Consider the following 21,821-nt stretch of genomic DNA (forward strand, 5'->3'; position numbering starts at 1 on the left):
TACCTTTATTTTTTTAATATCATCGATTCTATCGATAAAAATATCGTATATATTCAGTAATAAATCAAAATAAGATAAATGATCAGATTTTTATCAATAAAATTGATGATGAAAAAAATAAAATAAAACATTTTAATTTTATAAATATAAAATTTTCAATATAACTATTTTCTAAGACAAAAATCTCCTTATTACCCCCTTATATTTGATTTGATATGTGCACACAAACAACAAAAACAACAACAAAGCATATCATGTTTTCAAAAAGTCTACATATCTCTAGTAGTGATGTACAGAGAGTTCCCTGTTCATGCAAAGATCGAATACATAGTGTCATATGCCATACAAAAGCAGCATTTCTCCCTTAAGGAGTTCACCTTTGTCAAGTTGTGTTTTCAGCTATATGACACATTCGACGGTTGGGACACAACAAGAGAAGAGTCTCTTTTGACACAAAGGAGATGATACATGGCAAAGTAAGAACAAATTGAGTCTTGATCGTAAGAGAAATATTCTTGAGTATGTGCAGCACAGAGCTCCAGTTTCCCTTTAGATTCAGTTACATTCAGTATACTTTCTTCTGAGGAGCCAAGCAAACCAAAAATTAAAAGGACAAAAATTAACAATTACACACATAGGAGAGATTTGATACAAGCTACTTGACAAGCTGTTGCAAGTTGAGACCCCAGGCTGATGCTAAATGCATCATTAATTGGTCTGGTGCTGCCCCCTCCCAATCCTCTGGTAGTTCAAGTGCAGAAGCTTCATGAAGATTTAACAAAATCTCTCTCTTCCATTCGAGGGGGACTCTAAGGAAGTCGGCTCCATTCTCTACAACAAGATCTGACAACTGCAAAATGAAACATAAAAATAATTACAAAACTGCTGCTGTCGTGGCCTCATTGGGCCTCTCCTTTTTTTTCTAGCATTTTAACCAAAAAGAGTCTGTTGTATCTGATTTCTGCTTCCCTCCAAGTGCTGACTGAGAGACCTTATTATCTCAATGAAATAAAGGTAATCGTACTAATTATATCATGGTATCTCATTGTCTTCTCCATAAATTTGTACCCTGTTACTCAATTAGTCCTTTTAAAGATGAACAGTATTTTCAAAGGACCTTCCCTCTCAATCAAAATAATCTGTCTCCAGAAATCTGGAAATCTGGAAATCTGAGTCAATAAAAATTTAATGTTTGGACAGAAAGGGAAACGGATCTTGGTTGAAAACAGTATGGCGGAGATATTGACTTGAAAACAGTATGGAGGAGATAAGGAACTTTGTAGTATTATGATTATCCACTACAAAGCTCATCTTCTGGAGAGGATCAACGTAGTCAAATGCAAATATTAGAAAAAAAAAACAGGTTGTACCATTGAAATCATAATTTTCAGTAAGCTCTTATCCCACAGTTGCTATAAAATGTCAAGAGTACTTGGTGTACAGACTATTATCCAATCCTGCATGGGTTCAGTCGGTATCAGATCCTCAGCTTAAACTTCACAAATGACATAGTGACTATCTTGTGGATGGGTTTGGATGTGTTCCTTTCTTATAAACCATGTTACCTATGCACCACATCTAATTTTAGTCAACATAAAGTTTGTAAACAAATATGATACAACTTCTAAAGCTCCAAGATTGTACTGAAAAAATAATAATTCCCGACACATTATTGTTCCATTAATTCTTCTATTATGTACATACATCTAGATATGTGCACATGCATGAAACTAACCAACTTGTAAGATTTTTATGCAACTTCTTTCAGCAGTTCACAAAAAACAATGTAGATAGACTAGAAAAAGATTTTATATATACTCACAAAAGAAATCTATAGAATAAGCACCTAATACCTTCTCCATGCACCTACTTATTTCTACTAGTCATAACATGAAACACATCTTTTAAATCAAACATAATCAATTAAATGTTTCGAGATAATTAATGGTACCTGTTGAAGCCAATTCAATGCTATATCAAACAAGCTTTGCTCCAGAATAAATTGCCCAACTGCGTGCAAGACTTCACTTGCTATTTCACCAGAGAGCTGGTCGAAAACTGGACCTGATTTATCCATTAGCTTTACAAGTAATAAGTCATCACCAGTAGATAGAATCTCTTCATAAGCTGAATCAATGTCACCAACATGAAGTGAATCCATGGCACGAGTCCAAGACGCCCAAAGTGGACCCTTGTCGGGCCCTGGATTATCATCTGTTAAAGCTTCAGCATCTAATTCTGGTACAGCTACTCGTGCTGCATTTCTGGATGTTCCATTGTCTTCCCCAGCTACTCTGATAGCTTCAAGAGTAGCCTCATCCTTTGAGGCTTGCCAAACGCTTCTTGCAGAAGGCCCTTCACCAAGCCTAAACGGTCCTGGTCCTTTGTTCCAAGCCCGCCTACCACTGACTTGATCAGTATCATGCTCAGTTTTGTGTAACCTACCATCCACCGGAACAGCACCAAACCCTCTCCTAGTGTTCATAACACCATTTCTTGAAGCTACATATCCATAGGAATCCCATGCTTCAGATTCCGACCTCCACGGAGAATCTCTTCCCCGAACACCAGTTACCAAACCGTCTGACAAGTGAAACCTTTCACCAACTCTCCCAAACTTTGAGCTGGAGTAATCATGAAGGCCATTGTACTTGCTTGAAGACCTTCCTGGAGATTTGTCAAATCCCAGCATCATATTTCCAACTCTCCTTCCAGATGACATAGCCAAATCATGAGCCATTTCTTCAACAACTCTCTCAAGACCCCTAACTCTATTTTCTAGAGTTACCATACTATCATGGGAGCCACCAATGAAGTCCTGCATTTAAGAATGAAATAAAAGATGAAACACTTGCTACCCATGGACTTGCACATTAGCTGAATGATCAAACAACAAGAAGCAAATCAGTACATCATACAACAAGATGGACAATCCCAAGAACAATAATGTAGGTTCTTTCACAACCATAAAATCCTTGCAAAGCTGCTTTTCTTAAGTGAAAGAACTAAGACCCCTTTTTTGGTTGGAGTTGATAATGTGAAGCATATGAAAATAAACTAAATATGCAAATTCAAGATCTGAGCAAAGATGTAATGATTGATAAATTTAAGCCGAAAAAAAATTAATAATTAATTTAATCTGCACGTGGAGTGATACTCCATCAGTAAGGTAACTTAATGATTGTCATCTATTTTAAGAAAGGAAACAAGTAAGGTACCCTCCAATAAATACGAATAAAAAGGGCATACTCAAGACACAAGGCTCCCGCCAATGTGAGGTCTAGGGAGGGTCAATGTACGCAGCCTTACATTTAAATATTTAAAGAGGTTGTTTTTGTAACTTGAACCCTGGTCTCCCAAGTTGCAAAAGAACAATCTTACTGTTATACCAAGGCTTGCCCTCCTTCGAAAAATACAAATGAAAATTATAAAACATTCCTTTGTAAACTAATCATTATCAACTACAAAACTAAACATGAAACCCATTTTTAGAACCTACAATCACAAGACAAAAAATCGAGCATGGATAGTATGCTAAGAGCAATCAATAATAAATGAAGTTTTAAATTATGCAAGAAAAAAATTAAGCATACATGATGAAATATTTAAAATGTAGCAATTTATGGATAAACCTGTAACATATTCATGAGACTGGCTTGTTGCCTCTCTAATTGAGCCAACTGCCTCTGTATCGCAGTCCAATTCGCCCTATTGCTCATAAAAGACCCATCAGTGTTGGCATCAGATCTAGGGACATTTGTACGACCAGGAGAAGGATCTTTCTGACAGACTTCAGTTGTGTCCTCAACATTCAAAAATTTTGCTTTTGATTCTTTTGCCTTAGATCCCCTTTGCTCTGTCCATTTGTCCCGAGCAAAATTATCCAAGTCCTGCACCTTCTTGTAAGGCCCTGGTCGTTTATCTTCATTCCGGTAATTGGCAGTGTTATATCCATGAGTGTCATCTGATTCCTGGAGTGCTGCTCCATCACAGTTTGATGTGCCCGTCGAATCATTACAAGTTACTTCTGATCCTTCTTCACATTGAGAATGGGAAGACTGTAAGCACCTACGAGGTAGCACCACTTCAACAGGAAAGTCATCCAAACTCCTCTTCTCTAGCTTTTGGAAGAATTCTGGATTCAACTCCTTATCGGTTAATGATGGTGCTTTTTTCATTAAAAGCACTGTTGCTTTCTCTAGCATGTTGGTGCCATTTTCTTTGGAGACAGAGTCACTTTCACTAGATGAAAATCCAGCAGATGAAATTTTTAAAGATTCTAACTTTTTGCTAGGGTTAAACCTTTTATGATCTTCCTTTTCTTCATTATCAGTTAAGTCCGAGCTTCTAGAATCTGCAGCATTATTCACTAATTAATGTAAAGATGGTGGCAGAAAAATTAATTAAAAGAAACTGACAAGAAACATAAAGAACATGCCTTTTGTGTCTGCCAAAGTTCCATCTCCTCTAATCTTCTTCCATAGCTGCAGTGCCTCCATCATGCTATCTCTAACAGGTTTTACCTGAAAATTTAATGCAATATAAAGAAATACTTAGCAAAGAAAAATTATCTTAGAGATATTGCTGGTAAAAATCATATTGAGCTAACTAAACTTGTTTCAGTTATCGTATCATCAGGTACAGGCACCTATACAGTGTTTGGAAAAACTAATAAACCAGGTTTACCTTATCAAAACGGCAGGCCTCAAGAGCAGTTATGGTTGCTGTAGCCCCATCACCAAGAACATGGCTCGAGTGAGAGGCCAACACACAGAGTGTATCAGCAGCTGCCTTACGGGTAGCCCAGTCACTATTCTCAAGACATTCACGAATAGTTTGCAGCACTTGTTGCATGCTCTGAGGACTGATTGCTCCTACCTGAAAACATAACTCACATGATTTATTTTCTGATCGGAGTACCAAATCCAAAATTCTACAATGAGTTTCTAACTCGATCCATCTATTGCTGAAGAAGCTACATATAATAGCTCAAGCAAAAGTATCTTGACTGTTTTATTACCAAGCAAAATAGCTTATTACCAATTCCGAATAGGCAAGTCCATGATTTGTGCTTTAGTTTTCAAAATTCTTGAGACTAAAAACAAAAAATACATATCAGATATTTTTTTGTTCAACACCAATCAGAATTTAAAATAATTATCCTATATCAACCTACTGTTAGAATTAAAGATAAAGCAGGTTCATATCAAAGATGATGCAGTAGACAGATATTTTGATAAAACTACACAAAATAAATTGTGGAAACAACCAAGAAGTTTATACATTCTCAGATTAGAATCTTACTGTGATCATATCAACAAAAAGAAGACAAATAAAATTATGTGAAGTAAGAGAAACAGAATGGATATATAAACAAAAAACAAAAACGCCGAATTCTGTCTCCATCTAAAACAGGATTCGATGAAGAAACGATTGTACAGAAAAAAAAAACGCAAACAAGCAATACAAGTTTCCCAAGATCTGGACTGCAAAGGCAAAAAAAATGGCAGATCTCGTTTGCTCAAATAAGTCAAATAGGGAAAACAACTGAAAAATGAGAGAAAAATGTCATGGATCATAATCTTCAGTTCAGGATTGCATAACGTGGTTTCTTTTGACGGCCATGGTCACCATAGAAAGATATCAAGAAACATAATCCAAAATCAGAGATTCATGCAAACATATCGTCTGCTAAAACAACCTACATTCCTGTTTTATACCAACAGATTAAAGCAATCAACCAACCTGAGCAAGGCTAGAGATGACTGAAAGCAATGCTCCTTTAGCTAGAAAGCTCTGGCCACCAAGCAGCTTACAGATCCTAGGGCACAACTTCTGGAAAACCACTCCTGTCGTCATCACCCTTCCCTCCTCCCTTTGCCCACCACCGCCGACGCCGCCACCTCCAGCAGACTCGACCACCTTCGCGAGGCACATGGCAGCCCCGCCCTGCACCGCCTTATTCTGCTCCCCCATGGCCTCAAACAATGGCTTCACGAACAACGCCACCACCGGAGACGGTCCTCCGCTGCCAGCGCCGTCCACAGGAGCGGCCGCCGCGGCGAGCGAGGGACGGAGATAGAGCGCGGCGAGCGAACCGGCGGCGTCACGGCAGGCGTCGCGAACGGAGGAGTCGGAGGCGGGGTCCTTGAGGCGGCGGACGATGTGGGCCATGATCCTGGGGAGGTGCGCGGAAGCGGCGTCGGTGTGGGAGGCGCAGAGGAGCGCGAGGAGGCGGAGGGACTCGCGGCGACCCACGAGGAAGGAGGGGTTCTTGGACCCGGGCGGGTCCTGGGGGCTAGGCGAGGGCATGGAGGGGTCGTGGATGAGGGCGTGGAGGAGCATGGGGACGCCGTCGGCGGGGAGGGTCCGGATGATCTTCTCCAGGTCGTCGACCGCGATCTGGTGGGTGTCGCGGTCGGAAAGCTTCGACAGCGCCGACAGGACCCGCGATTTGAGTTCCACCATTGCAAGATGGGAGGAAAGGGAGGAAGAAGATTGGGATTTGGAAGAAGAGGAGGAATTGGAGGGGTTATGGGATCGGGATGGGGACTTGGAGAGCTTCGAAGAGGGTCTGGAAATGGAAGAAGTAGCCATTTAAACAGAGGAAGAAAAAAGATTGGATTTTTATGCAGCAAGGAAGGAAGGAAGAGGAAGCAATGGAAAGAAATGGAAGAAGTTGAGAGGTTTGAAATGGAAGGAGGAAGATTAGGGAATGGTTAAAGAGGGATTGGGAGATTTAAGAGGGGGTTTTGGATTGGGGATCTTGACATGGGGTTTGGAAGAGGGAGAGGAAGAGGAGGAGGGGAAGAAATTTGGGAGGGGATGACAGGGGTGTGAATTGTGAAAGGTATTAATAGAATAAATGCAGGGCTTGGCTTTGTGTGGCAGCCCATGGTGAGGTGAGAGAGTTAAATAAAGTGACATATTGACATGTAAGAAAGGAGAGAGAGAGAGAGAGAGAGAGACCAGCTTGGTGGGTAGGGGTGCCCATCCACTAAATGAAGGGGAGCAGTCCCTATTGATAGAGGATGTGTGGCCTTTTGCCCATGGGAGATCCCATGTCATTGTTCTTTTGTTCCTTCTTCCCCATTGCAGATGCCAGTGATGCTTCTTCCAGCCACTGGATGGATTACAATCTGAAGCTAATCAATTGTTTTGGTATTCCCTTTACCATTGTGCAGATGTCATGTCCTTCTTGTTAAGCCTCCATTGGGCCTTTGGGTCACCCTCCCCTTCTTGTTCTGGAATGATGTGCACAAATCTTCTTGGCAATCAAGAATTATGTAAGCAACTCAGAGCAATGTTTAAGGCAAGTACATGAATTATATGTTTTATGCTGGAAAGATCCCCTGAGCTAGATTAGATGCCTGGTAAATGTCATCTTCTCCTTTTGGAATCCACAAGGCTTTGACTTTGGTAGAAGAAAAGAAATGAAAATTACTGTAGATTTAAAATTGCATCTTAAGTTCATTTTTAAAGGCTTTATTTTCCTTGAAGAAAATAAATAATCTGCATGTGGTATGTGCTTTAATTTAATTGAGCAGAAGCTTAACTACAGATCTACTACATCTGAGTTTGTTTGACTAACTTCTTTGTGATAAACATAGCAGAGATCCAGAGATGAGTCAGAACAAAAGTGGAACATGGAAAGGCATAGCAGACAAGATAATTTAGAAGAAGTGCTTTCATAAATTGCATGAAAAGCTGCCCTGTATGTAGTCAGGTACCAACTACTCTTCAGAGTTAAAGGCAAATCAGAGTACTCAGTTTGCACATACATACAAGAGAGCACACAAATTCAATGGTGGCTGAGGATCATGCCCTGCCATGGATCTTTGCAGGTTAGGTGGTGAGCCTATTTAAGAAGGTGCATAAATTCTATCACATGATTGGCCTCTATGAACATTTCACATGATAAGAGGTTCACTGCCACCAACCTTTTGATTAAGAAACATAACCTTTGTTTTCAGTATACAAATGCCACTGGGAGTTGTAGCTGTAACTAAGCATTGGCTGCTGAACTTACAAGTTGCCAGATGAAAATGCTTGTTTACTTACAGCTCAGTAAAGAAGAGATTGGTAGAAGATCATGCATCAAGTGTTGCATTTAGGTAGGTGAAAACATATCATTAGTTTTTGCTACCAAGCAAAGAATTGCTGGAGGTGTAATCCAAGTAATGCAAACATATGATGAGGCCAGCTTAAGTCCATATTTCTCCACATCCTCTTTCCACTATAATTTCAATTGCTTTGTTGAAAGCAACTTAATTGGCTCTATATTACACATTATTTTGGGTGATACAACACTGAGGAGACAGATCATTTGTTGACATCATTTTAGGAATCAATCCTGCATGGTTCAGACATCAAAAAAAAAATTGGATCAAAGTGTAATGTCACACATCTTTCTAATAGTTTCAATCAAAATAATGGGAATGAGCCAAAGAGTCTTGGAGTCAACAAAATGAGAGCCCTTTCTTTCATGGGTAAATGGACCCAGTCCTGGCATGATCTATCATTGTCCTACATGTACCAATGTGTGCTCCTTGGACTGATACATGCATGTCCAAGCATTTAGAAAGGGGACCGTTCATGTGAGTGAGTTGCACAGTGAGACTAGCGATTGGTTGAGAGGAGGAATCCGATAGTTTTGTTCCCCTGTTCTTATGACACAACTAAACCCAATGTTAGAACAAGTGATTCTATCGATAGAGAAACTGTGGGAGCCCAAAAAATAATACTACACACTATTATTTTATTGAAAGATAATTGTAGAAAATATTATCTAAGATAACCCAAATCATTCCTGACTCAATTAAAAGATATCTGAATTTATTTCAAATTGAGTTAAATAGGCTCGGCCTACATGCGAGTGGATGAAACCCAACTCTCTTCGTTGGGCTTCGGCCCAACTAACAGTATACTTTCGATACTTACTTGATAGCCCCAATTTAACTACCGTCGTTATCATTGGAGGTACGGAGAAGACTCATAACCATCTCCATTCATAAGACAGGTAATATAACGAGCGACGGGTAAAAAGTAAGAAAGTATTTTTATTTCTTTGGTACATTTGTCATGGTCTCGATGTGAGTTTTAGCTAGCCTTGTTTGTTTACCCACAAAGATACCCGACCTACGACTGGAGTCACAAGGGAGGCGCAAGGAAACGGGTAACGTAAAGATGTTGACGTCTTGGGAGACAAAGGATCAGGATCCTCTCCAGATTGATAGCAGGGGTTCGGAATTTTATCAAACGGTTCATATTACATGATGAGGCATTGAATGGCTGAGATGGGGAAATTGCATGGTAATATTCAAAAACGTATTTGGATAAAAGCCACATGCGACGCTTCCTGGATCACCGGTTCGGCGTCCCCGGCACGCGTTTCGACGCCGAAATCCAATTAAAAATCGGATTTTTCGGGAATTTGCTCTGTTACCTTTCTCGATAAATCCATCGCCTTGCCGGTGCGAAGAATTGAGTTAGTGAAGAATCGTATCGTGTTGGGGCAGCGATGGCGGCAGAGCTCTACGAACTCCGCAATGGCACCATCACCGTCAAACTAACCAATTTCGGCGCTACCATCACGTCCCTCCTCGTTCCCGATGCCAATGGTGATGAGTTCCTCACCCTATTCCCCTCTCGATCTTCTTCCCTCCCTCACAAGGATCTCGTCTTCTTTCCTGATGTTATAACTCGATCTTGGTTCTTTTGTTCTGTTCTGATGGGTTTCAGGCAAGCTCGCGGATGTGGTCCTTGGTTTCGATACCGTCGAGCCGTATCAAGTAAGATCTTTTTTTTTTCTTTTTCTTTTTTTTGTGAATATGATCACTGTTTTCTGGGTTTTGGATTTTATTTCAAAATTAGAAAAAAGGTTTGTCTTTTTTTTGGGGGGGTGTTTGAGTTATTCTTGTTCTTTGAGGTGATGGTTGAACGTGATTTTGTTGGAATTTTATGCAACATTTTGGACGAAAAATCCAATATCTTCATAAACCACGAAACTGGATTATTTTTCTTCGAAGTTCTTCATATCCCTTATTCTTCTTTCTTGGCCATATCTTCCCACCTTTGTTCGATGACAAATAGGGTTTGTGGTTAGACTTCACTGTTATTAGGGAAAGCAGAGCCAATTTCCAGTTCTTTTTGCTGTAATAATGAGGTGTGAGTTTTCGGAAGTGAGAATATTGGATTTTTATTCCCTTGATTTTGTAACTAATGCTGCAACCCATGAAGGAAATCTGATTTGGTAGAATTGTCTAGTGTCACTATATCCAATTTAGATTTGACCTTATCTCGACCTGTATATTCTCAAATGGTTCTTTCAACCATGATATATCAGTGAGGACTAGTTTCAAGCATGTGAAATCTGGTGTCTTATGTTTAGATTTAGAAGTCTCTGGTCTATTCCCATTTGTTAGTGATCAGTTGTATGATATGCTGAACCTAATGATGTCTGAGAAACTGTCCAATTGGCTCCTGAAAGAAGAGAATTGTTTATATTCAGTAAATTGATAAAAGGTATTGTGTGTCACATACATGATACAGTGGTGGATCTACATTCATTGGCGAAATCCATGGAGGTTGAACTTTGATATAAACTAAGCTTGTGAATTGATCTAATATCTTTATGTTAGAATTATGTCATGCTTAATCACCTTTTATCTCACTAATGCTTTATCATTTATTTGATCTTGTTTTGAGGCACATACTTGATAATCTAATATGTTTCTGCTTTATTTGATATGGTCCTGATCAGAAAGGTCTTTCTCCGTACTTTGGCTGTATTGTTGGACGCGTAGCAAACAGAATCAAAGATGGAAAATTTGCACTCAATGGGGCGGAATATTCCTTGTACATCAATAATCCACCAAACAGCCTTCATGGTAGAAATGAATTCCAATTGCAAAAGTCTGATGCTATTCTTGTATCATTTTTTTTATTCCTAAACTAGATGCAATAAAAGAGTACATCTGTTAAGTTATTTAGTCCGCTTCAATGGTTTGAACTGATTCATTTTTCATGCCTACATATAGAAGGACAAAACAATATAGACTATCTTCATAAAAATAGTACCTGTTAGTCCAAGTATATATCCTTGTGTTGCTGGCATGTGAATCTTTTAATTGATGTTTCGGGTTATCAAGCAAGATACAATATGACATTCACATTTATGAACAAAAAGGGGTAATTCCAATAAAAGAAGAGAAGAAATTGGATAAGGTGATATCGGCATGTCCAAAGGAAGATCTTCAGAACATTGTTTAACAATCTAGATGGAACAAGAAAAGGTAGAGTAAGAACTTATTATGGTTTTAGTTTCACCAGTGATATTGCTCTCGACAATCTCTAGAAAATATCCATGTTATTCAATTGGATACTAAATAGGTGGGACATTATGGCTTCAAGTTCTTGTTCTTGTACCTCATGCTGTGGCACTAAAGGTTGGGACAGATATTGAAATTATGTAGGTAAAGAAGTCACTTTAAATGGCTGAAGAAGAAAAATATATCAGCTTCTCTTGACTAATGAATATATATTCATATGGTAACTGCTGGTAGAATGAGAGAGCATTTAAACATTACCATGTTGTTATAGGTTTTTCTTCTTTGAAAACTATAACTTAACAAATTAGAAACTAAAATAGTTAGTGGAGTACATACTTGTATCGGAGGCCAATATCAACCAGTGCAGATATTATGTGTCCTTCGAACGTCTCTTTTTTGCTGTTATGTATACAGTGCGAGGCAAGACAGCTTGTTTCACCTAAATCTAGCTAATAAACATATTTTTCTTTCTCTTAAGTTGGATGGAAATATTTGCACTAACTGATCTGTTCAATTATCTCTTATAGGTGGGAAGATAGGATTCGACAAGGTGCTGTGGGAGGTCACCGAATATAACAATAATGTGTTTCCTTCAATTACCTTCAAGTACCAAAGCAAGGATGGAGAGGAAGGTAACTACCATAGTTGAATTGAAAGAAAAAGAAAAGCAAATGATGCAATTCATAAGAAAAAATATATATCATCTAACTGGTGGAACCTTCAATCTTTGATCAACAGGTTACCCTGGAGATCTTTCTGTCACTGCTAAGTATTCGCTCCCTTCGAGGACATCCCTGAAACTTGAAATGGAAGCTGTGCCTCTTAACAAAGCCACTCCAGTCAACTTAGCTCAACACACTTACTGGAATTTAGCTGGGCATAGCTCAGGAAATATTCTTGATCACTCAATTCAGATACTGGCATCTCATCTGACCCCTGTTGATAAAAACTTGATCCCAACAGGGGAAATTATGCCAGTTATTGGTACCTGCTTTGATTTTACGACAGAAAAAAAGATAGGCAGCAGAATCCACGAACTTCAAGTTGGGTATGATCACAATTATGTGCTGGACTGTGGTGAGGAGAGATCTGGCTTGAAGCATGCAGCTAAAGTAAAAGATCCTTCAGGCTCAAGGGTTCTCGATTTATGGACTGATGCACCCGGTATGCAGTTCTATACTGGCAACTATGTAGATGGTGTTGTTGGGAAAGGAGGTGCAGTATATGGGAAGCATGCAGCGTTATGCCTTGAGACACAGGGATTTCCAAATGCCATTAACCAACCAAACTTTCCATCTGTAGTGGTTCAACCTGGTGAGAAGTACAAGCACACTATGCTGTTCGAGTTCTCCACCTACTGATATCCTCGGTCTTCTTGTTTTACTCATTCCCTTTCGGAGGAGTTGATGATCATCTAAGTAATAACATGTACAAAAAAACTCAAGGAACATGAGGCACATCATCTAGTGTTAATTTTATCCTTTTGTCTTTGTTTTCTTTTCAGTGGCGTGTTGTTTAATTATCTTATTGTTGTATTCTTCTTTTCCAAATATTTCCTGAAATTACGGCAAGCTATGAAGCACATGAGGTTGTGACAAGTCATGGAGATTTCCATGCCGATTGTCAACCAATGTTGGAAGGTTCAATGCTCTTGGTGTTTTGGGGAAGACTTTTGCATTGATAATCTCAACCTGAGGACATCTGTTTGCAGATAGTTCTCATGTCCTTCACTTTTGTTCGGTGATGTACTCATTCTCCAGGGCTTTGAGGTGAGACCAAAGAAGCCTCAACTACAGACAAAGTCATTACCATCTTTCATGTTAGCGTTAATGGTGTATCGAAACTTTCTTTTGGGGAAGTTAAAGTCAGACTTGTGTGATGTACTCATTGGCAGTGAACATGGCTTTGCTTCAGCTATCATTGATGTTTACTATTGGCACGACTGTTATTGATTCTTAACGCAATCTCTCATGAATGCTTTATGCTTCTCTGTCTAAATAGACTTGATGACTGCGTAAAGTTTTCATAGCACTAGGATTTCTTTGTTCCTTCCATGCGAAAAGTATCCTATTTGTAACATAGGAACGTGTTTAATGTTCTGGAATCATGAAGAGGATGATGGTAGAGTAGCTTATTCCGCTGTCATGGCTTGCTGAGAATAGCTCTTCGGTGCTTTATGGTTGGAGGGGCAATTGGTGCTTGCCTTTCACATAAATGCTTCAGATGAATTGGAGCATGGTGGGGATATCATCTACCAGTGGCCTCAACTGCGGTCTACAATTTATCTTATGCTCTCAATCTTTCTACTTAAGATGTTGGAGGATTATATTATATGCTGAAACAGTGACATTTCATTTTGTTTAATTGCCTTGGTTTGCCTGATCAAATGACTGGCCTAGAAGTAGTAGTGGAAGAGGTTCTTTGGTATCTGTTAGAGCATGCTAGCTTAGGGAAATCATCGGTCTATCTTCTGAAAATTGACTGAGATATTGTTTGTGATTACATCGGAAATTAGGCTTGAATAATGAGAATGTGATCAACTAGTCTACCACTTGGTGGTGGTTGGGTGCCGCCAAGAGTAACCATCAGCAGCAAAAAATCTACTGTATTTTGCTTTCTCTGTTCAATTATCTGCTCACTGTTCATTACAACTAGTGAAAAATAGAAGATACCTGATCTTATTGGCGACGCAAGGCCCGGATATATCAAGAATAATACCCAACTACAGAGATGAAAAATGCTTGCTTAAATTCTGATATGTGTTGCAAAATCATGTTTTTATAGTCTAATTTCAAAAAAACTAATTCGACAACTCATGGTTGATTGACCTGAATATACAAGTCAAAACCAATTTGAAGCATCTGTACATTCTAAAATTTAATGGCATGAGAAAGCTTTTGTGCCATTCATACATAAGTTGCGAATCACAGTTTTCATGGAAAAGCATACCCAAAGAGGCAAAACATAAGGAAAGCAACCAGTGCTCCATTGATCAAACCATAACTGACTTCATACAGTTTAAATAGATGAAGTTCAACTTATGTTTACCACTGAACAAGGGAATCGAACAAAGTGTGATCTGCAATAGATAGAAAAAAGGACGGTATAGGAAACACAATCACTAAAGATGTATGATTTTTCTCATAAGCATGCATGTGATTCGGACAATCATTGGCCAATCAGATCCATCTTTGTACACCGGTTCTTTAGCAATGGGCATCCGCATTAATCTTTAAACAATATAGTGAATTAACATAGAGACAATTGCCAATGGTAAACTTTTTCATGGCAGAGATGACTATTTTGTGTATTTGGAGAATTCCAAACTTCAGAACTTGAAGATCGCAAAGAATAGAAAAGGATCTGGGCAGCTGTCTGATCTGGGGCTTCACATATGCTGTCTCGGTTGTTCCACGCCATGCAGTACATTTTCCCAAAGCCAACTCAGGTGCCAAGAATCACAGGCAACATCCAAACCTGACATTTGGTGCGAACAGTAGTCAGTGGTGGAACTACAGTTGACTTCAAACAAAGACAGGTATGATCTTTACATCATTTACATAAATCAAATATGGTACCAATCATGCACACAGATGGATAGACGGGAAGAGCGAGGAGGAGAAAACATACTGAAAGCAGCTACTGCTCCAACTAATGCAGCTGTTACAGCATCTGTATGATTTTACTATCAACAATTATGTATGGAACATGTGCAATCTTTGGCCAGTCCGGCCCATCATCCTTTTTGCACCGATCTCTCAATTTTGTGCACTCCCAGATATGAAGTTCTTTAAGCAAGATTGGCAGGCCATTCTCTGGCACTGACTGAACATTGGGACAGTAACCAATGGTTAACTTCTCCATGGAGTAAAATGTTTCCAAACCAGGAAGTTTTTGAAGATTCGGACAATCCATCAAATGAAGCAGTTTTACGGAGGTTAGTTGCTGAAACCACTCCTCTTGCTCCATTTCAAGGTAAGCAATACCAGAATTATTAATTCCTAGACTTTGCAAAGAGGGAATCCTTCCCAGTGTGACCCACACATTATTGAGGATGCTTTCATCAATCACAGCATCAGAGAGAGATCTTAAATCCTGCTCAATATAGGGTTGCTCTTGCTGTGAGGCGGGTTTAATTAGCTTCGGACATTTTTTAACTGTTAAATTTTTCAGGTTAACAAGGGACTGAAATCCATTAATTAAACTCAATTCCGGGCACTGATTCAGTACCAGATGCTCAAGGGCTCTCAGGTTAGACAGACAAACAGATGTTCTGTGTGGATAATCAAGCAACTCTAAACCTACAAGAGAGGTCAAGCTGAGCAAATACTCCGGCAGTGCATTGCCAATGTCACCACACCTCTGAAGTCTAAGTGCAGTCATTGAGCTCAAAGGGAGAACGGGCATTCTTGTCAGCTTCTGGCCATCCTCTATTCTGAGATCAAGAAGGCATGGAAGAATTGGCCGCCTATCTACATCAGACCACTCCACCCATTCCTTCAAGAGCAGAAATTTTAGACACTTCAATGATGGAAAGATCTGAGCAGCATTTCCATAGAATTCAATTCCAATTCGTCTTATTGAAGGCATCATCCTAATTGATAAATCCTTGAGAAATGGAAGCTGTCCAAGAGGAGGGAGATTTACCCACCTGGCACAAGTATCAAGACAAATAGACTTCAGATTGGTGACATACTGATTCTTCTCCAACCAACTTGGATAATTTGTACCTCCGTAATGTTGGATGCTAAGGTTTTTGAGATTGTAATGTGGTTCTAAGCCGTCAAGTATGTCTGTCTTCATATCACCCTGGCCGTCAAACGTAATCTCATTAAGGTGCACCTTGTCATTTAATTTTACCTCCATTGCCTCCTCCTTAGATCCAACATTATCAAGATTTTTAATGACTAACCGTTTTCGGAGATTTCTTAGTTCCTTCAATTCTCCTATTTGGTGGCCTCTTTTCCTTGTAACATGGAATTCTTCTAATCCTTGAAGGTCAGTCAATTTCCCAATCCCATCGATCAGAGAAATTGTTTCAGCATCGGCATAGAGGTGTCGCAATTTGATTAGCCTATTCATTCTTTCTGGTAGTTTTTTAAAGCGGCACCACTTCAGATTCAGCACTTGCAAATGGCAAATTTTTGAAAATGATCCTGGCAGCTGCCGGATCTTGGTGCATGAGACGTCTAAATACCGAAGATGCGATAGATCACAGATTGCATCTGGTACCTTCTTTATCCCCATGTGGCTGTATGAGACGTCTAACACTCGCAGATTCTTCATATTTTCCAAAATTTCTTTTAGAAATTCATAAAGTTCTTCAGAACTTTTTCCTTCTGAGCTGAGAAATTCTTCACAATTATAATCATGATAAAATATAAGTGTTCGCAGTTTTTGAAACTTACATACTTCTCCAGGAGGAACCAGTTTAGCAGCCCTTAGAGTTATGTGGCGAACAGTTGGTGGAATTTTGGCAGGTTCATCACTAACCACACAACACTCATCCAGGGAAACATACACTGCCAAGTCTCTGATCAGATCATGCATCACATATCCATTAGTCACTGTACTCAGAAAGAAGTATCTGCTGGTTAGTTCGTCAAAAATCTGACTCCCAATATCCTCCAGGGTCATTCTTCCTCGGTGAATTCTGGGTTGGATAAAACCTTGAGCAATCCACATATGGACCAACCGTTCTTTCTCAAAAATGTGGCCCTTGGGGAATATAGAAGTGTAAGCAAAGCATTGTTTCAGGTTTGAGCTCAGATGTTGATAGCTCAGCCCCAGAGATGGAAGGATGTTATCCAAAACAAAATCATGTTCCCACCATTCACTTTCTAAGATTGTTTTCCAATATTCCTCTTCTAATTTGGACCGTAAAAGACTTCCTAGTGCCTTCCCTGCTAAGGGTAACCCATGTAGCTTTTTTGAGATTTGATGGCCAAGCGATTGCAACTTTCTTCTTAACTCTGGGTCAAGCTCCTTATCACCTATTGCACAATGTTCAAAGAGTCTCCAATAGTCTTCTTCCTCCAAAACCTCTAATTTGATTGGGTCGATGGTCCCCATAATCTCTGCAACTAATGGACTTTGAGTTGTTACTAATACGAAGCTTCCTCTGGCCCCTGAGGTTAAGACGCTTCGTAATTCTCTCCACTTGCTTCCTGTTTCATCCCATACATCGTCGAGCACAAACAAGAACCTCTTGTTTCTAGTCGCATCCATGAGTTTCCCAAGCTGTGTATCTAAACTAATCTCTCGAGGGCGAGAATCAACAGCCAGATTAGATTCCAACTCTCTCGAGATCTTTTTTACGCTAGAATCATGAGAGACGTACACCCACTTTCTGAGCTCAAAATGATGAGCAATCCTTTGGTCGTTGTAAATAAGCTGTGCTAGACTTGTCTTCCCCACTCCCCCAATGCCTACAATCGGAAGCACACCGAGGCTGGGATGGCTGCTGCTCCCAGCCCCCTTGTCGCCAAAATCGGATTCTGCTCCCGCGCTCAACAACAGTTGTAATATCTTGTCCCTCTCTTTGTCTCTCCCAAACACCACTTCCTGGGTGAACGAACTGGTCTCCCTTGTAGCAGTGTTCTGCTTCGCATTGTACTCATCCAGCTCTACTTTCTTGTTGTTGATGTCTAGACAAATTTTGTCAAGATCCCCCAAGAGATTCATCAACCTCTTGAGGTCATCATCCGACACGAATAAGTTCTTGAGAAATCTAAGAGCCGAGGCCGCGAGGGCACTCACCTTGCTCCTGTCTTGCAGCTGGTTATGAAGCTCTCTGTACTCGAACTCATCCAGTATGTCGTCCGCCTCGTAAGCAGCATCTTTGAGTTCCCTCATCCAATTGGCCAGCGCTGCGTCTCTGATCGGCCTGCCCTCGGCTGCGTTGATCACAGCTTGGATTCGAGGTATTCTGGACTGCAAGTCCTTGAGCTTCTCTTCAACACCCACGAGCAGATCGCGGTTGTCGGCAAAATGGGAGGAGACCATGTTAAGCAGCTTGTCCACAAAGTAACTGGCGAACCATTCTCCGACCATCATCTTGCCCACGCCCACAAAATCCATTGAGTGAATTCTTAAACTCACAGGTCTCGCTCTCTCTCGAGCAAATTTGCCCTCTTGGAACCTCCAAGATGTTGACTAGTTTATGCTTCGAGGGTTGCGTATGTGTGTTGTTTATGCAAGAATAAAAATTATAATTATATTACAATTATGTAAAAATGTTTAATATTAAAATTAAATTTAAATAATAATAAGATTATATATTTTTAATATTATTCAAAAAAATTTATCAAATATATAAATATATCGTCATTAAATCTGAAAACTACATGAGAACTAGACTTTTTTTTTCTTTTCTATTTTTTACATGACCAACGATACAATAATAACTTAAGAAGATTGAAAATATATTTATAATATTAATTTTTAATATTTCATCCTTACTAGTTTCTATCATGTTATAAGAGAGAGCAGGGTATAAGATAATTTCTGTAGTTTTATCCTTGAGATGTTATATTTTGTTATAAGCGAGAGTAAATGATTTAAGATGATAATTAAAATATTTTATCCCATTAAGATCATCTCGTAAGGAATCTTATATAATTAGAATTATTTTCTATTAGTCAATTACCATAATTAAAATTTAATTAGATCTATAATATTTTTTATTTAATTATATAGGGTCCAATATGATATTCTCCCGCTTAGCTTATTAATTGATAAGATATAAAAAACAAAAATAAAATTTTATTTTAAAAAATAATTATTTAATTGAATTCTAAAAATTTTGAAAAATATTTTATACATGGTCATGAATTTTAAAATAACTCAATAAGTCTTAATAAGTATAATAATAAGTCATAACGATTCTATATCATTAATGTCATATTCTTTTTTATGTATCAATACCGTTAGTTTTTTCTAATATAATTTATAATGATCTTAGTAATTTATCTTATCAATACAATCATATTATCATATTCAATTATAATATACAAAAGTGTAAATATAAATAAGATAACATAAATAAATAATTTTAATAAGTAAAAAAATATTAATAATAATATCTACTAAAAACTGCATCAATATATCTTTTATGTTTTGCTCACAAGCCTCGATATGTTCTTTAAATACTTTACGATAAAGTTTAAATAAATAAATCAATAATTATTAAGGTGGTGCTCAGATTCTCAATTTATACTTATTGTTTCTAAACTTTTTTTCTAGCTATCAAGTATTTTATTATGGTTTATGACCTTAAGGTATATCATAAATTCAGCTTCAATTATTAGTAATATAATAAACGATTGCTTTATATTTTTTTTAAGAATTACCTCCTCTTAACTAATATGAATATAAATTTTGAAGTGAACTTTCTTTCATTGAGATAATTTATAAAATTAACATCTTAATATTTTATTACTTCTAATTGATAATCTCATTGACACACGTAGTCTTTCGTCTCTTGTAAATATATCATCGAAGCTTTTCAATGTTCTATTCTTATAAAATTAATATTTAGGTATAGGTTTGAATATATAATAGATTTTAATTTTTTAAAAAAAATAGTATTATTATTAAACTAATATATATAATCAGAATTTAATTAGGATCATATAATTTAATAATTTATTCTTTGCGGTGGGTATAATTTTTTAGGTGAACTTTAACTTCAAGAGCACTGAATAATACCAACTCTCCCCTACTTTTCCACTAGAAAAGAGGTATTATAGTCAAAGTCTACCGAAGAAATAGTTATATCTTCCCTGAATTAGTCCTTTCCGAGTAGCAGAAGCTTACAGGTTGTTTCAGAGAATGGCAACGCAGAAAAGAGCGCACGCGGAAGAAGAAGAAGAAGAACAAGGCCACTACCGGGGAGGCGGGTTCGCGAAGCTCCCGGAGGAGTGCGTCGCCCAGGTTCTATCCTTCACGACGCCTCGTGATTCGTGCAGGTCGGCTCTTGTTTCCAAAGCCTGCCTATCCGCGGCGGGATCCGACGCGCTGTGGGAGGGCTTCTTGCCGTCCGACTGCGCCGAGATCCTATCGCGGGCCGTCCACCCCGTGGAGTACTCCTCCAAGAAGGATCTCTACTTTCGGCTCTGCCACCCCATCCTCATCGACGGCGGACAAATGGTAACTTGCTAAGCTTCCGTCCAGAAGAAGAGTAAAGTAAACCTCGAAGAATTGTTCTTCTTTTCATTTGATTGGTGAGAAAAAAAAAAGCCTTGTCACCGAAGTCATTGGATTAATCTCTTCCATTGTCAGAGCTTCCAACTGGACAGGGCAACCGGGAAGAAGACCTACATGATATCTCCCGATAAGATGACATTGGCACATGGTTACGATCATCAATATTGGACATGGATTTCTCTTCCTGAGTCGAGGTAAAGTGCATCACTTACTGGTCACAGTCACAGGGCAACTGTGACTGTGTTCATCAGACCATTAATTGGAGCTATTTCGATCGTTTGTAAAACCAAAGGAAAAAAGGAATTTTCAGGGAAATATTTTCATGAAAATTAAATACAATTTATTGGATTCTTGGAAATCGAAAGGCAAAATACTATCTCTTTAATCTCTTGATATCAGTCACTTTAAATCCTTCAAATTCATTCTTCATTCGGTGTCAGGTTTGCTAAGGTGCCAGAACTTCTATCCGTTTGCTGGTTCGACATTTATGGCTCAATTGACAGTCGACTACTCTCTCGGAAGACGGCATATGTAGCTTACATCGTCTTCAAGTTAGTCCCTGATGCATATGGCCTTGATTCCCCTTATCAGAAGGGCTCGGTCACACTAGGATCCTATGTATCAGGAAACTACGTCTCTCTGCAGCCAGAGGAGGAGGAGGAGTCTGATGAGGAGACAGAAGAAGGTCAAGAAGGGAGAATGCGGTCGAGGGAGGATGGGTGGCTGGAGGTTGCGCTGGGCGAGTTCTATAACGATGAAGGGGATGGAGGGGAAGTAGAGATGCGCCTGATAGAGACCGACGAGCTGCAATGGAAGCATGGCTTAATTCTCCAAGGCTTTGAGGTGAGACCAAAGAAGTGAGAACGGTGAATCTGCCTGCACCGACCGGCCGAAATCTCTTTCCAGGGATTGATGTCAGTCTCTTTATGTGACATGTTCATGATTTGTTAGAAGAACACTTGACGGCATGTTATTATTATAAGCAGCGAATGATGCTTACACTATCATCAGAACAGTTTCCTATTCGCTTAATGTGTTACAATGTTTCTGTAGGAATGGAATGGCTTACGCACCCATAAAAACCACCAAACATGACAGTTTGGGAATCCTTAGATACGACGGTGATCGAGGTGGGATGATGTATACTGCCATTCACGCAGCGTCCGACCTTATCTTAACCAAAACAAGTAAAAGATCGAACCTTATCCGGATTAATTACGGAGAAGTAAATTCCCCATCCGAAAACGGAAACAAACTGCCGTTATTTCCTACGTTATCAACTTC

General features: G+C 39.0%; 4 protein-coding genes across 4 annotated transcripts; 2 read left to right on the forward strand and 2 right to left on the reverse strand.

Annotated features, from left to right (window-relative positions):
• Positions 1-477: 477 nt before the first annotated feature.
• On the reverse strand, positions 478-6,888 carry LOC103997661 (TORTIFOLIA1-like protein 1). The gene is made up of 6 exons (XM_009418953.3): positions 5,746-6,888; positions 4,687-4,878; positions 4,439-4,523; positions 3,633-4,354; positions 1,952-2,818; positions 478-850 (listed from the first exon to the last, which is right to left on the reverse strand). Exons 1-6 carry the CDS (start codon positions 6,595-6,597, stop codon positions 656-658), a joined length of 2,913 nt encoding a protein of 970 aa, XP_009417228.2. The 5' UTR covers positions 6,598-6,888; the 3' UTR covers positions 478-655.
• A 2,480-nt stretch (positions 6,889-9,368) lies between these two features.
• On the forward strand, positions 9,369-12,833 carry LOC135648874 (uncharacterized). The gene is made up of 5 exons (XM_065166874.1): positions 9,369-9,620; positions 9,742-9,791; positions 10,763-10,889; positions 11,858-11,962; positions 12,069-12,833. Exons 1-5 carry the CDS (start codon positions 9,521-9,523, stop codon positions 12,689-12,691), a joined length of 1,005 nt encoding a protein of 334 aa, XP_065022946.1. The 5' UTR covers positions 9,369-9,520; the 3' UTR covers positions 12,692-12,833.
• Positions 12,834-14,452: 1,619 nt separating this feature from the next.
• On the reverse strand, positions 14,453-18,486 carry LOC135649373 (putative disease resistance protein RGA1). The gene is made up of 2 exons (XM_065167655.1): positions 14,961-18,486; positions 14,453-14,807 (listed from the first exon to the last, which is right to left on the reverse strand). The coding sequence occupies exon 1, from the start codon at positions 18,408-18,410 to the stop codon at positions 14,994-14,996; it is 3,417 nt and encodes a 1,138-aa protein (XP_065023727.1). The 5' UTR covers positions 18,411-18,486; the 3' UTR covers positions 14,453-14,807; positions 14,961-14,993.
• A 1,624-nt stretch (positions 18,487-20,110) lies between these two features.
• On the forward strand, positions 20,111-21,541 carry LOC103997787 (putative F-box protein PP2-B12). Its single transcript, XM_009419116.3, has 3 exons — positions 20,111-20,480; positions 20,613-20,731; positions 20,978-21,541. The coding sequence occupies exons 1-3, from the start codon at positions 20,163-20,165 to the stop codon at positions 21,396-21,398; spliced, it is 858 nt and encodes a 285-aa protein (XP_009417391.2). The 5' UTR covers positions 20,111-20,162; the 3' UTR covers positions 21,399-21,541.
• The last annotated feature ends 280 nt before the right edge of the window (positions 21,542-21,821 follow it).

The sequence above is a fragment of the Musa acuminata genome, chromosome BXJ3-9 (assembly GCF_036884655.1).
Source record: "Musa acuminata AAA Group cultivar baxijiao chromosome BXJ3-9, Cavendish_Baxijiao_AAA, whole genome shotgun sequence".
NCBI classification, from domain to species: Eukaryota; Viridiplantae; Streptophyta; class Magnoliopsida; order Zingiberales; family Musaceae; genus Musa; species Musa acuminata.